The sequence below is a fragment of the Periplaneta americana genome, chromosome 14 (assembly GCF_040183065.1).
Source record: "Periplaneta americana isolate PAMFEO1 chromosome 14, P.americana_PAMFEO1_priV1, whole genome shotgun sequence".
Taxonomy (NCBI): Eukaryota; Metazoa; Arthropoda; class Insecta; order Blattodea; family Blattidae; genus Periplaneta; species Periplaneta americana.
Window position 1 is genome coordinate 70,275,677 of NC_091130.1, and position 16,318 is coordinate 70,291,994.

The 16,318-nt window shown below is 35.5% G+C and overlaps 1 protein-coding gene across 5 annotated transcripts in view; it reads left to right on the forward strand.

Moving 5' to 3' along the window:
* The window catches only part of tud (tudor domain containing protein), an 80,195-nt gene that overhangs the window by 20,755 nt on the left and 43,122 nt on the right, over positions 1–16,318 (forward strand). For 3 of the 5 annotated variants that reach the window (XM_069845540.1, XM_069845542.1, XM_069845543.1), the window contains 2 exons: positions 13,122–13,945; positions 15,073–15,429. In XM_069845540.1, coding sequence (XP_069701641.1) covers positions 13,122–13,945; positions 15,073–15,429 — 1,181 coding nt within the window. The remainder of the gene's footprint in view (positions 1–13,121; positions 13,946–15,072; positions 15,430–16,318) is intronic. The other 2 variants (XM_069845541.1, XM_069845544.1) reach the window with 1 other exon arrangement.

Sequence of the window (16,318 nt, forward strand, 5' to 3'; positions counted from 1 at the left end):
TGAAATACGTGCGAGGCAGTAGGCACTGATCCACCGAAGCGGGACAGATTAGTAGAGAGAGAGAGCAGGTGAGCGAGGTGCCGAGCAGCGAGGGTGGGGATAACTTCCCCTACTGGCATTCGCTGTTTCACGATTTATCCTTCACTATATCCAGGGTTCACTGTATTTCAGTAAGCTGATACAAATCAGAGAATGTGATTAAGATGGGCTTACAAGGAATGCCTCCAGTCTGAACACTTGGAACACAGATAAAACATGGCTCACCTTATTAATTTTAGGATGTTGAGTCTCGTGGTGATAGTCTTTCCTGTGCCAAGTCAACTGTTAGCTTTCAGTGTCATCTAGAGTTAAAAAAAATTCAATGTATTGTTTCTTTCGAATGAATTTGGAATAGAGATCAAAGTGGCTATAATTACGAAGTCCCGTCCCGGGGTACTCTTTCTTACAAGGGAGAAAAAGCAACTGTATGTACTGTCCATTCTCTAAATAAGATTACCTACAGGTATACAGCTGAAGTTGCTATGTCTGTGTGTGGACAACTAGCGACAATAGTAATATGCGTTACAAGAGCGGTATGTTGAAGTTTTCATGTTCGAGGAAAAGTTTGAAAAAGCGAAACGTAGTTGACCTTTTTTAATTTCCGAGAATTGAAAGAAAACATACCGCTCGTGTATTGTACATTATTTTGTGCGAAGATTGTTTATTACATACCTGAAAGAGGAATTTCTAATTAGTTGCAATGAAATCTCCATCTTGGTTTCTGTTCAATGATGGCAATTTTGGAAAACAAAAATATCTATTTTGAACATTGTTGCTTTAAAATGTTTTCTGTGTTTACTATACTCCAGCAGGCCATGATATACGTCTGTCTTTTTTTTTCCCCCAGTCTATAAATGCGAACTTAAAACAAACGGCTTCCTTAATGTTACATGCATCACGAAATGCAGTAACTTTAGTGGAGTTGTAGAGTTTACTTAATTTTTGCAAATATTTAAAAACAATAATTAACAGTGCAATTTAGGTGAAATTGCAGTGGTAAGTTTCCAATTTATAATTATTACTATATTGAATGTCTCTAAAAATAATATGTTAAAAGCCTAAAGCAGTAAAATGAATATGTCACTTAAGCGGTAAGAAGAGGGAAATTGTTATGTGTGTTCGGTTGGGAATACTGAATGTGGAATTTTAGACTTACCGCGGGTTGGTTTTGTGCGAAAACCAAGCAAATACGCACGATCTCGACAAAATGATATACAATATGATTTCAATAGCCTAGAGTGAAATTTGGTCTGAGGGTGCAAAAAGATGTTGATGAGGTGTGCATATTTTTCGGAAACACAGTTGTCAGCGCAAGTAAAAGTGGTAAAATGGAAAAGGTACATTTTGCAGGTTTCATTTTAAAGTTTTGGCTGTTGATATTTAAGACAACTCAATTTTACTTTTATGTTATGGTAACAGATGAAAAGGTTTTGCACAATGCAGCTCTTGATAAAACATCACTATAAAGATTACACCACCAAGACAACCTGCAGTAGTCATCCTCCGGATGAGTACTTTTTTCATCAGTATAAAGTTTATTTCAGAAGACTGTGAGATTTTGTCTTTTGTGAGACTTCGACTAGATCATAACCAGCAAAAGCTTTATGACAGACATAAACAAAAATCTATATTCCGTCATTTATAATAAATTATGTGTACCAGTAAGCCAACCTATGATTCTATATGCATTGTAAGCAGCTGCCTATAAAACTGGAGAGAAGGTCTCATTCAGAAATGTAATAGACATTGCGTTTCAATGTGGAATGCTCGAATGTCAGTGGAAGACACTGATGATAGTGAATGTGCTAACTTTACAATTGTAACTTGTTCCCATTGCTCACTTTGCTATTGTTTTGATCATTTTATTGACATTCTACACCTATACGATTAGGAATATATCGAATGGAATGCACTTCTCATTATTTATTCATTTTCGTGTCTTTCAAGAACATTTTTGCAATTGCGTTTCCCTTCAAGACAAACGAAAAGTGTCACATGTGAATGTTTTAAATTTAGGTGACACTGCATGCTAAATGTTGACTTGGAATGGAAAAGACTCTTTAGCCTCAAATTAGAAAGGTGAGGCAGGTTTCATGTGTGTTCTAGTATTCGGACCCAGAGGCATTTCTTGGTTAAAATATCATTTGAAAATACACCTTGGTTCTGCGGACCCCTTTCAAATGATTTGTGGACTTCCAGGGGTCTGTGACCAACAGGTCGGAAACATCTGCCATAGCTGAATGTTAATTCGCGGGTGTTCGTGTAAAGGGGGTTAAGTCAAATTGTAAGGTATGCAAACTTCTCTCCTTTGGTACTGAACAAAACCTCTTTGTCACAAAATACGGAGTACTGTAACTTTATCATGGATGGAAGAATTATTTAACCCCTTTAACACAAGAAAGAAGTAATTGTGGAGAGTTGAAATCTGTACTTATCACAGTTTAGCGAATTCATACTTAACCCCCTTAATACGAGCACCCGTGAATTTAGTCCAGCTTTTTTCTGAGTTAAGACATTCCATTGTTTGACTGGAATAAGCAGACTATTACTGGGAAGGTAAGATATTATGAGCCAAACATTGGTATGCATCATAGACTATGATGACAAATTCTCTGTAGAGCTTTACTCTCTGCACGTGCTTGGTAGAACCTGAGTCAAACATTATATGATGACATCTCTGTAGTAGGTGGCTGAAGGGGGGAAGAGCCGTGATCTCCGTGTGTTTGGATCTTGTATAACCTTTGCAATAATATGTATAGAAAAGTGGGGTTTTTTTTCTTTAGTGGGGCAAATCTGTCTTATTTCTTGCTGCTCTATAAATCACATCATGATTGTTTGTTATTATTAAATGCTTTAAATTCTTCAGTACATTGGTTTTGTCATACTACACAAATATCTTTTATTTCTAATGCAGTGATTGTATTTAAGAAATTTGCAATTTATGTTTTTTGTATTTAAGATTTCTTTCTGTAATCACTGAAATTCATGATGTACAGTCTTAGAAAAAAATTTTGTTGCACAGATACCGTACAATTCCTAGAAAGGAGGCAGTGCACATGATCAGAAATACAACGAAACAAAACTAATTTTATTACCTCATGTAGTTGTTCTCTTGTGAACCAGGTCACTCGTCCTCTGATCATGTGCACTGCCTCCTTTCTGGGACTTGTAAAGTATCTGTGCAACAGAACTTTTTTCTAAGACTGTACTGTTACAGCAATTTTTTTTGTACCTCTATATTTTACGTACAACTTGTATTTCTGCATGTATTCCTTATTTTTCAGTTTGAAAGAAGTGTATGAGAGCTCCTAGTTTGTTTCTTAAACTATGCATTGCAGTGCATGTTTGTTTTGCTTTGTATTTAGTTGTTGAGAATAGTTGTACAATTGAAAATGTGCATTAATATCAGTCATTTCAAATATGTGTACAAATAACATAAATGTGTACATAAAGTACGTTACATTAGACATTCAATAATAATGAACCTCTGATTGACGTTCTGGCTGATATGTACATCTATTATCAGGCAGTACATCTCATTTGACGATATGTGTCAGAAGAAGAACAATTATTTGTATACATCTTAAGTCTGATTAGTGGAATATGTTACTAGTCAGTGATGTATGCAATATAGGGGGAAAGAAATTGGCCACCCTATCACACTGTCCTGGCCTGGTTGCCTCATAAGTGATGCCTTATTCTGCTGTACTAAGCACTGAAGGGGTAACTGACATTTTTTTTTTTAAATGAGGTAGGACTACCACGTGAATAAGCATTATTCTTTACATAGATTTCTAGATTTTTTAGGCTGTAAATGCTTGGCAAATGTGAACAAGGTCCTAATTTATTAGTCATATCTGCTATTTTCTTCTCTAATACTAAGCAGTCCACACCTATGGAGTAACGGTCAGCGCGTCTGGCCGGGAAACCAGGTGGCCCAGGTTCGAATCCCGGTCGGGGCAAGTTAATCTGGTTGAGGTTTTTTCTGGGATTTTCCCTCAACCCACTATGAGCAAATGCTGGGTAACTTTCGGTGCTGGACCCCGGACTCATTTCACAGTCATCACCTTCATCTCATTCAGATGCTAAATAACCTGAGATGTTGATACAGCGTCGTAAAATAACCTAATAAAATAAAAATACTAAGCAAAGTTGGCGTGATTAACAACTGTTAGGCAAATAAGGAGTATCTGCTGTAGATATAGCCGAATTGGCTTCTGATATTGTACAGACCCAGAAACAAATTTTGGGCCACCTGAATTTTCCAAGTTCCAGTTATAACATACTGCACTTATTGAGCATGTGCAGTTTGTTAAAACAGGAACTTCGAAAATTCAGGTGACCTAAATTTTGTTTCTGGGTCTACTTACTTCAGGGAAGGATTAGTATATTGGCAATAATTGCTTTCAGCCCTCTGTATCTCATTACAAAAGGGAACATTCACGCAACCAAAAATTCTGCCCAGCGATGTATTTGTGAAATTAATGTAGGCCTACAACGATTTCTGCAAGCAACACCATTATATTCAATGTTCCTATAGGAGTAGGCTATGTACCGGCACTGAGTTTGCCCTTCTACCTTCCTCATCATCATCACTCATTCCATACACTACACTACACATCATGTACAGTGTGGCACGCCAAAGTGGTGTGCAACTAGAAAATGGGTCACAGTCCTGCCATCTATTGCAATATGCAGAACCCAAATCACGTAAAGTGAAGTGGGTAGGCATCAGAGATATGCATACATACAGTACATACAACAATGTTTCTATAATTTATAATAATAATAATAATAATAATAATAATAATAATAATAATAATAATAATGATTTATTTAACCTGGCAGAGTTAAGGCCATACTGTATTGAAGTTCAGAAATTAAATAATAGCTCTTGTGTTACAAACAAAGAGTGTGAATTGTAGAAATTTTTCAATATGTGTATGTATTTATTCACACTCCAAATGGGTAAATACCCGGTGACAGTGGTAACTAATTACACTCAATAATTACATTAATAATATATTACAATTCAAAATATTAATAATAAAATAATAGCAATATATAATAATATTAACAAGGAGCATCCTAAATTAAATGAAGCACAATCACTTAATGTATCATAATTAATTAAAATAAATCTAATTTATATTTTAACCCTAAGTTCGAACTTAAACCCACGAGTATATATGATATATGTTCATACTTGCATAAGTACCTTTCAGCACTACACTCTTTTCGCTATCAATTCACTCACTGCGCTGGAACTATGAAACATTTCACTGACACTATCCTGATTTCACTAACACTTAAAAAATATTTCACTGTTCAAATACTTTGTACGACCATTATAAACTATAAAACTTCACTGACACAGCACACTTCACAGATACAATACACTTCTTCACTGATACATAATTTCAAATAACAAAACATCAATTACACCCTTATTATTTCGTAGAATTGTAATATGTATCCTCATTCAAAAGATAATCTGCAGCTCGACTGTGAAGAATGTAAGAAGTGGGTCATACACATTAAAAAGGCAAAAATTGCGAGAGATCATTACAGAAGAGATGTATAGTATATCAGAAGATAACATTATTCATTCTGTAGACCTGGAGAAAGTGATAATGCTCCCTCACTGTGACATGTTTGTCAGTCACATTCACCCAAAGTTTGATTGTTGATAATGAAAGGTTTGTTTCAGTGAGTAAAGGAAACAATTTACCATCTGTAGCATGTTTGTTGCATGAAGCAATCTGTTGACAGAAGAAAGAAGACATAATTCCTTTCACAAGTTCCTGTCTACTTCAGCTCGTGATTATTAAACTATAGTTTTATGGGTGAACAAGAGCTCAGTACAGACTAAGAATTGGGCGTCAATAGTTAGGAGATTCTAATGATAAAACTTTAGTAAAATACTTCGAAGCAACTAATACCTTCATGTCGGCAGACTCTTTCCACCACATTGTAGAGAAGTCATTACAAACTACGAAAACAATGTATGATTTTAATAATTTAAAACGACAATAAAAATTATTCTTACTCAAACATTGTATTCATTGATATGGATCATTTTTCACTTTGCCAATTACCATATAATAAATTACTAATTTCATGTTAGAACTAACTAGCATTTACATTGACTTTAGTTGAGTTATATAAAATAAATAAAAAGATTGAATAAAATTATTATTATAATGGGTTAATTGTCTCCTGGCTACCCATTATACGGGCCAAGCTCGCTGTCCAAAATATCCAAGGACTAATCTCATAACCTCCACCGATCCCACTCATATCCCCATAGACACTCACAAACCAATACCGCCACCTATACCCAAACCATCACAGTCCGTCTTCAAACCAACACTTCCCAAACCCGAATTGTCTTATGCGGATGCAGCTAAGACTATGACAACCACTACAGACGATTCACAGACAGACAAAACAACCACGGAACAGCTGGTCGAGGGGGTTCTACGTTCTGCTATGCAGAAAATAGAATCCTACATTGACCGGCAACTAAACAGACTACAGGACGAAATAGTGACATTCACTATTTCCTTACTCACTACAGACACAAACCCCACGAAACGACACACGACACTTGCCACAGCCAACCAGGCAGCCAGACGGCTTCTACGGAAACGAGTAGCCCACCACTTTGTTGGTAACAGGTTACGAGTCTCCCTAGCGCCACTACAAAAACGTGACTAGGACAGAACTGACCATAGCACTGGACTCTCCACCTCTCATTAACATCTGCGAGGCATAGTGCTAACTTCACTTCATTCATTTCATTCACAATTCAACTGTTAACGTGTACATGTTTCATATAATCATTTACAGGGGAAAATACACTACTGTTAGATGAGAGGGCAAACGGCTTTTAGCTGGGAACCTCGATCTAAAGTTAGTGAATTGCAAGTCGGGAACCAATGGAGGCATGGGATGCTTACCCTGCCTGCCATTTTAAACATCATTCATTCTTTCTTCGTCCCCTTTCATTCATCAGGCTCATCATCAGGCTGGCTAGCTCCTCTATAAATGCACTTGCAACTTTTAAGCTTTGTAAAAGATGGCAGAATAACTAAAAGTAATCGTAACTAAATTTAATAATGTAATCTCCATCTTACGATGTTTGGTGACATATACACGTCCGTTGATGTGACATATTAATGAATTTAAATACTATTATAGTCACAATCATGCCATGGTATGAAAGAAAAATTTCACAACCCCGAGCGGGAATCGAACCTGCGACTTCCTGTTCTCCGGTCAGGCGCTCTACCACTGAGCTATCGAGTTCGTCTCACGCCAAAGGCTTGGAATTATCCTTTCATACTGGCGACTACATTTGTAAAGTTTCTTTCAACCCGTAAGCAGTGCTGATTAGATCAGACGCTATGGACAGTACTCTATAACAGAGTCGCCAGTATGAAAGGATAATTCCAAGCCTTTGGCGTGAGACGAACTCGATAGCTCAGTGGTAGAGCGCCTGACCGGAGAACAGGAAGTCGCAGGTTCGATTCCCGCTCGAGGTTGTGAAATTTTTCTTTCATACCATGGCATGATTGTGACTATAATAGTATTTAAATTCATTAAATTTAATACATCAAGTGTTATATTTATAGGCTTAATTTTAATAAAAATAGATTTAGCATATAATAATACCAAATAACATGTATTTTTTCCGATAAATAACAAAATGGCAACTATCACAACAAAAAATATAAATTTCTCAATTTCAATGAAAATACAGTTACCCGTTCTGTGCTTAATATGACAGAATTAGTGTTACTTATAAGGTTCCAACCTGTATTCGGACAGTTGACTAAACAACATGTTCATATGCAGGTGTTAAGCAAATCTACCAATACGAACTTCAGTATTAGTTCGAGCAAGAATCACGTATTTTTTTTTATATAAAATAATTGAATGTTACTTTAACATAAATTGAAGTACATTTTTTGAGGCTTCTTGTAGATGATAGTGGAAAAATTTACCCAATTCATTTACAGCAGTTACATTTTTTTCACGTTGTCATTTATACAGCAATTTTTTCTCAAATTACCTTACTACTTCGATCCAACATCTAATGTTATGTGTAACTCTTTACGCTCTGCAACAACTTGCAAACATTGGCAACGACCATATCTCCTCCCATGAAACATACGGTGTAACTCTCAGTAAGCAGATAAAGTTGGATCCATGTAAAGATTATTATTATTATTATTATTATTATTATTATTCATTTATTTATTTTTTGGTCCTACAGAATCTGTTATGGTAACAATATTAGAGGAGAAAAATTTGCTTCGGTGCTGGGGATCGAATGTGGATTCTTCGAGCAACAGTGCATATTACTGTACAGACTACTGTGCATATTACTGTGAAATTCTGGCCACCAAGTCGCTCAACCGAGTGCGCTCCTTGTATAATGACAGTTGACTTAATATAAAATGTCAACATACATGCCCAACTTGGAGTCAGACCAAAAAAGGAAAAAACACTGGAGGAGAGGGGTTCGATCTGGTGCTGTGGGTTGAACTTTGGTGTAGCTCAATGGTGAGAGCGCTTGGTATTTAGAACCAAGGACTTGGGTTCGATTCCTGGTGCAGGAGCGAATTTTTCTCCTCTAATACTAATAGATAAAGTTTGGTTCTTTTTTTATACATAACAGCAATAAATTACCAGTTTCATAGCAGATACTGCATCTATAGTACATTAGTGGCGTAGCATGACAAATAATTATTGGGTATATAAATATATTCATTCCGAGAGAACAAGCTTAAAGTAAACTATCAGATGCACTAGTTACTTGTTTCAGTCATTACATATGTAATGAATAATTTTCTAAATCATCTTGTCAAACATTAATCACACGTTCCTTGAAACCAGGGCTTCTGCTGCAAAAAAGACAGAGGTCTTTTTCAACTGAAAGTATTGCAAGAGTTGATAGCCTGATATTTGTCATTGAATTACGAAGATAAATCTTAAAATAATTAAGTGTTTGTAGAAATTATGGTGATTTCAAAATGTTATCTAAATCAATTGCAGAGTTCATAGAGTGTGGGTCTCAGTTTTCAGAATCAACGATATAGGACATGACATTTGAAGTTCTGGGTATTTTTTAATTGTCGCTGAGACACAGGATTTGTAGTTCCATAGTTTTACTGCATTGTGCATTAATTTAAATTCCTTTTGTCTCGGTAGTTTTGAACGAGTTGAGGGTCGACTAAAAGAGGTATGAAAGGTTGTTAACTTGCACACGAAATGCTCAATTTCGCTGAAGATTTTAGCTCCATGATGATAATGCTAAATTCAATTGGTGCACGTTACAGTGCACGAATAGTGCCATGGTGCAGTGCTCTTGTACAATTCCTTGAACTGCATTATGATGTCCTGTTATTACAGTGGACTTGTCATAGGTCTGACACACTATTTTATTATTTGTTTTACATTACTTAAAGGTGGAAATTATATATTATGCCAGTTCTTGCTCACTTTTATCCTCTGATACATCGAAGAGACTTAAAAACCTTCCTTCAATGTGTGATTCATAGACATACTGCACAATTTTATTTAACTGTGTTTCGACACACATCTGTAGTTTCATCTGCCTGAATAGTCACAAATCCAATTATTGCAAGCTCTCCAGCTCTCTTTTCTCTTATAGCTTTAGTGACAGACTGGATCAAATCATTCTGAATATGTGTCTTTAAAAACAGAACTGCTTTCAAGATGAGCTTTAATGAAGGCTTCTTCTATGGCCAGCAAGTCTAGATATTAATAATAGTAATAGTAATAATAATAATAATAATAATAATAATAATAATAATAATAATAACAACAACAATAACAACTTTATTTATTGATTTTTGGTCTTGATGTCCTTTAAAAAATAATTCTTGCCATCCGAGGTGGCATACTACATCAACAAAATGACAAACTATTCATATATTCTGTCAGATTTTCATTGTCTCATAACTTACAAGCATGATGTTTTGGCGAGTATTCTGTTTCTTACCAACATTGTGGGATATTTCTGCATTTTAAATGTTTTTTGTCTCTGATCTAACAGAATCAAAAGCCACATTGTTCATATTGACTATAACCTGAACTCTTTTCATGCGTAATTGCGATTATTAAAACTTTCAGCAAGAAATAGCACTCACAGGAAGGAAACACTATTGCTTCATTGCACTGGGTAAACCAGGATAGTGATGTCTTAACTATCTGCGAGTAGGGTGTGTTATGATCTGTATGTGAGGGAAGAAGAAGTTCTGCATGTGCACATTTTTAAAGTACAGCTAGGAACAACTAAAGCAGACAGGAGAGAGAGATCACGTTCAGTCTGCCCATCTATCCCCAAATGCTATGTCCACCATGACATGAAAAGTTATACTTCGCACGAAAACATGACGACCTTCCCTCATACCCTTCACCAGTTAACTGCAGGCACGCGCAAGGGATAAACCCTTAGCCGAGTTGCCAATTCTTGAAGTCATTGTGATTTGCGAACGTTTTTCAAACTGTGTTCCGTGAAACCGCGATTTTCAGAAAGACTATATTATCTTTGTAAATATACCTTAATTTATAATTACTAAAACAAAATTGGTATAAAAATGAACAAACTTATTTTAAAAACACTTTATATTTATATTTTCACTAACATGTTTTGCCTAAATAAACAAAAAAATGTAGACTTCTATAATAAGTGTTAAATTCTCATGTTATTGAAGTTCCAGAATTTTGTACTTAATTAAGAATGTTGCGCTGGTAAAATTTTCTGAAACTGTGATCATTGAATAGTTATAGAATGTATAGTAGAAAAGAGTAAAGTTAGATTTTATCTACTTCGCCTTGGGTGATAATTTCTACGAACACATAAAATCTGTTTACTCTAGTGTGCTATACAATATTTTATTCATTACTGGTATGTAAATTTAATTTTAAATTGTAGGGCTTTTCTTTGTAATGTGTTGGCGAAGAAGTTCATATACATTCATTTTACTATTGCTAATATGTTGGTTGTCATGTAGAGTGTGATTTAAAAACATTTAATTCACTGCTGTAAGTTAGAAAACTTTTAAGCACTGCTGTGAATAATGTCATTATTTAGGTTGCTAAGGACGGTGTTGCTGTTGGCGATATCTCTTTCGCGTACTGTTCACATACTGTTCGGCGAAGTAAATCACGTATAAAATCGTCTATGTTACCGAATTCTGTTTTAATTTGTTTATTTTCTCTTTAGTTGGTGAACCGTAATTGTTAATTTCTATGCCCATATATCCAACTCCGCCGGTTGCGTCCGATGTTAAGTGATTAAGATTTATACTTATTAAACTGCCTGAACTTTCGATTACTTTATGGATAGAATTTCTAACGTTAGACACAATTTTAACACTTTGTTTTCTTAGCTACGCTCCTCTGCAAATAAGATACTCTGTTTTCTTCGACGGTGTTATTTGTTGTTCTTGTCGTGATGGTCCTGGATCTTCAGGTGTATCAGGAGGCCTGGCTGCGGATCATCTCCAACACTCATTAATCATGGCCGGAATAAATTAGACATATTGAAGCGCACAATGGTATAAAACAACACGTCGACAAATGTCTGAAAAGACACTAACGAGTGAAAGCTAAGAGGCAATGACTGCTATATTTGGCAATGCTGGGATCTATTGTATTTCTGCCACGCGGCTAGGGGTTGAGTAGAGGATGGGGGTTTATGAGGGATTACCAATTCCAAGAAGAGAGGCCGTCATGTTTCCGAGCCAAGTATATAACAGATACCACGAATTATTACGTGAATTTTGGATAGACAGTATTTACCCTGACTTCCCTGATGCTACGCCACTGATCTACATATAGGTATAATGGTTTCCCCCTTTAAAAATTTTCGAATTTACTTATAAGAGTTTTTGGGAGCTTAATGAAGGAATTTCTATCACAATATTTATTCAACTCCATTCTCGCTGCCAATCCCAGGGATTTATAAATATCTCACAGACAGGAACAAATTGCATGATGTAAAATCAGGAGCATGAATGCTTGATTTCCAGCTCCTTATAACTTCCACTGACACCTCATGTTATTTCTTTTTTCGGGTTTTATTTACAATTCTGTATACATTGGTTTTGTTGAGAATTGCAATATCAGAATCTTTCTTGCGAAATCCTTGTTATTACTCGACTGAGGCCAGTGGAGTCCTGCAGCCCGCATCACCACTTGTACTGCTTCTGCATTCCTATAGGGTCATTGCTATAGTTCACATTATGCCTGCAGCTCCACTCGTCTCGGTCGAATAATATCTCCAGTGATATTGTTTTCGCACATTTATTGTAAATAATTGCAGTCGTAACATATGTATATCTCTGTATCATGAATTCTACTCTGAGCATAATTACAGCAACTGGTTGTCAGCAGTTCATAGGCTTGTTTTTTTGTACTTCAGTTACAAAAACTTTTATCTGATATTGAACTGCAATTGACTTGACAACATGTTGATTTGCCTTATAAGTACGAATGAGATTTCTTTTATTGAAAGGTATGCTGTATTTTTTCCGGGAATGTCTCCATTGCTGTATGGCCTGCTTGTAGGCTGTTGCATAGCTAAGAAGTAAAACTGTAATATGTTTTATAAGTTTCTTTTTTAGTGGACTAAGTGGTTCTTTTAGTATTATAATGTAATACCTAGGATGTAGGAATGGGACATACGTTCGAGAGCTCGACTCGAATCTTGATGCTTTTTTTTTCTCATTCGAATTTTTTGAATTCTAACCCCAAAACTGTTAAAATTTTATAAAGATTAGTTTTAACTCCTTTCACGTCCAATACAAGTATTCACTAAAAAGAAAGGGGGGGGGGGAATTATTGCAATTTTGGTGGTACATAACAGAATCTTCCAGGGAATTTTATTACAGTACTTGCACATTTTATCTTTCATCTTTGTAATTCATAATTTTACCTGTTGAATGCAATATTTTTACATAGTTAATTCAGCATGGATTGAGTATTGCTTTAGTTTATACTTTTACATGAAATTTATTTTTACAATATTTTTTTTTTTTCTTTAGCAGAGATGATGAAAACCAGAACGAATATAGATCAAGGAAAGATGATCGAGATGGAGGTGGTAAACCATGGCATAACAAAGACAACAACTGGAGGCAAGGTAGTGGAGACAAGAGTGTTGGTGGGAAGTGGGGTTCTCGAGGAGATGGAGACAAAGCTAGGAGTGGTAAATGGAATTCACGGGGAGAAGATGAAAAATCTGGAGGTGGAAAATGGAATTCACGTGGAGATGATGATAGAACTGGAGGGGGAAAATGGAATTCACGGGGAGATGATGAAAAACCTGAAGGTGGGAAATGGAATTCACGTGGAGATGATGATAGAACTGGAGGGGGAAAATGGAATTCACGGAGGGAAGATGAAAAATCTGGAGGGGGAAAATGGAATTCACGTGGAGATGATGATAGAACTGGAGGTGGAAAATGGAATTCACGGAGGGAAGATGAAAAATCTGGAGGCGGAAAATGGAATTCACGTGGAGATGATGATAGAACTGGAGGGGGAAAATGGAATTCACGGGGAGATGATGAAAAACCAGAAGGTGGGAAATGGAATTCACGTTTAGATGATGATAGAACTGGAGGGGGAAAATGGAATTCGCGGGGAGAAGATGAAAAACCTGGTGGTGGGAAATGGAATTCACGTGGAGATGAGAGGTCTGGAGGTGGTAAATGGAATTCACGAGGTGAAGATGATAAAGCTGGAGTTGGAAAATGGAATTCACGTGGAGATGATGATAGAATTGGAAATGGAAAATGGAATTCACGAGGTGAAGATGAAAGAAAAGGAAAACATTGGCAGGACAACTCATCTGGTGGTGGAACAGGTAATAAATCTTTATTTTCCCTGGAGTTTATATTTAATAAAGTTACTACAAACATTTTGTTTCATTATTATGTAAAGAAGTTAGAAGTTCGTCACTTATCAGTATCATTCTCAATGTATATCTTTAAATGAATCTGCAAAGCTTCTGTTTTCATAAACTTGTATCAGATCCTTTTGTGTGACTGAATTTGTCAATTCAATAAAGACAAAATAGAGTTATTGTTCTGCTATATTTTCAGGTTGATATGCTATTTTGTTCTCTTTGTGACATTTAATTGGGGATTTTTATGTATTGATCTGAAGTGGATAAGATGCCATCACTCAGCTGAAGGTCTAGCAGCCTCTGCATTCTATGCTATAGGAGTAGCCTATCTCACTTCCACATCAAAAACACAAATATTTTAAGATCTATTTGAACACGTACATAAGAAAACAGGTTACAAATTTGATAAAATTTGACTTACTTAAAAGCTTTATTATGGCCTCTTTTTAACTTTTGTATTCTGGTTTCATGGATTCTCTTATTTCTAGCCACCATTAAATCACACACTAAGTCAGGGTCATATGCAAGGGGTGGTGTTACCAGATTTGAACTTAAAAAAATGTGACAAATTTAGATTGGAATATTTTTAAAAATCCATAATAGTTTTTCCTTTTCTAATTTTTCACTGTCAGAGTAACAAAATCTTCATCGATATAAGACACACTCCTCTTACTCGTCCTTTAATATAATCCCTGTGCTTGGTGCTGTAGCACGTTCAAATTATAACAATGTTACCTTTATTATAGAGAGCTACCGCCTAGTACCAACCTTGTAATAAAATGAAGCGGACACAGTATGAAATTTAACTTGTTGTTTGTTAAAAATTGGATGGCTGTGAAAAAATGATGTTTAAAAGATTTTTTAAGGATATTCATGCATATGTTCTACTAGAACAGAGTATTATAATAATAATAATAACACAAAAACTTAAAATACTGGTAATGTAAATTGTAAACAATTTTAATCCATAAGTCAGTCATTGTTTTTTTTTTTGATCTCCTTTATTTCTTATGCTATGATATTTTTTGTATATCTGAATGGTGGTAAAGTTGATGTTTTATAATATATTAATGTAATTGTTGAAGGCTATGATGGTGGAGAATTTAAAAAGAAACCTTGGAACCGTGGTGAAGACACTGGTAGTAGAGGTGGTGGAAACCGCTGGAACTCTGATGATGGTGGGGGACGAAGGAAGAAATGGAATGAAAATGAAGACACTGGTGGGAAAAGAAACAGATGGCAGGACGAGAATGATGATTCTCACAAAGGTGGTGATGGAAGTAACAAGTGGAATAGTAACAGGAATGAAGATACTTTTACAGGCTCAAACAAATGGCGGGACGATAATGATGATTCTCGCAAAGGAGGTGATGGAAATAACAAGTGGAAGAGTAACAGGAATGAAGATACATTTACAGGCCCTAGAGGATATAAACCTCGAGGTAACAATATGTTTTTACTTCTTCTTGTTCCATTTTGCATTACTTTTTACACTTCTACTTTACAGATTAGACTTATCAATCTGTTCTGAATGTGAGATTGTCTGAGAGTTGGTCTTACCTATGAAGATAGATTGATTTTTATTTTTGTAACCAGTGGTTCATAATAGTGTTGTTTTATTCTATGTTCAGAAACTCGGAGTAAATCTTATATCAGATTGATTTCCTTTGTAATCTGTAAGATCTTAAATGTTTAGTTATTTCGTTATGCGTATATTTTTCTTTTTATTTATCTGAAAATTCTGATTTGTCAGTTGGAGTCCAGTTTTCATTTATTCGTAAAATGAAATCTTGTATATAGAGAAGAGAGTGATAAGATTGTGATGCTATGGAAAAATATCTGTAAAATAGCATACTGGCATTTATTTCAAATACTGTGGAACCTTGATGCATCGTTTCTGTTATTTTTGTTTTCACGCTTTTTTCATCCCCTTTTTTGGTCACGGAAATAGTCCCATATAATTAACACTATTTTTTCCTGGTTCCATCATTCTCAAACTGTCGTTTTATCATATCGATCATTGAGAAATCACGATTTCACCACACTATTTCCCCGCATGGATAGTTCTATTTTACTTTGAAAGGGTGAAATTTTTGCTTTCTATTATCAACATTGAAGCAAGATGATGCAGAAGATTGTGATCTTAAGACTGTATCAAATTTCGCGGAGAAGTCCAATATGTATTAGGGCTGTTTTCCACCAGATGGACTAGTCGAGTCACTTTTTTGTTTCCGAATTTTGAAAACATCAATAGAACAAAATAAAAACAATCGAATATGCTATTTCAACTAGAAGTACAGGTTTCGGTCTTGAGATTGTCAGTTGTTTCCA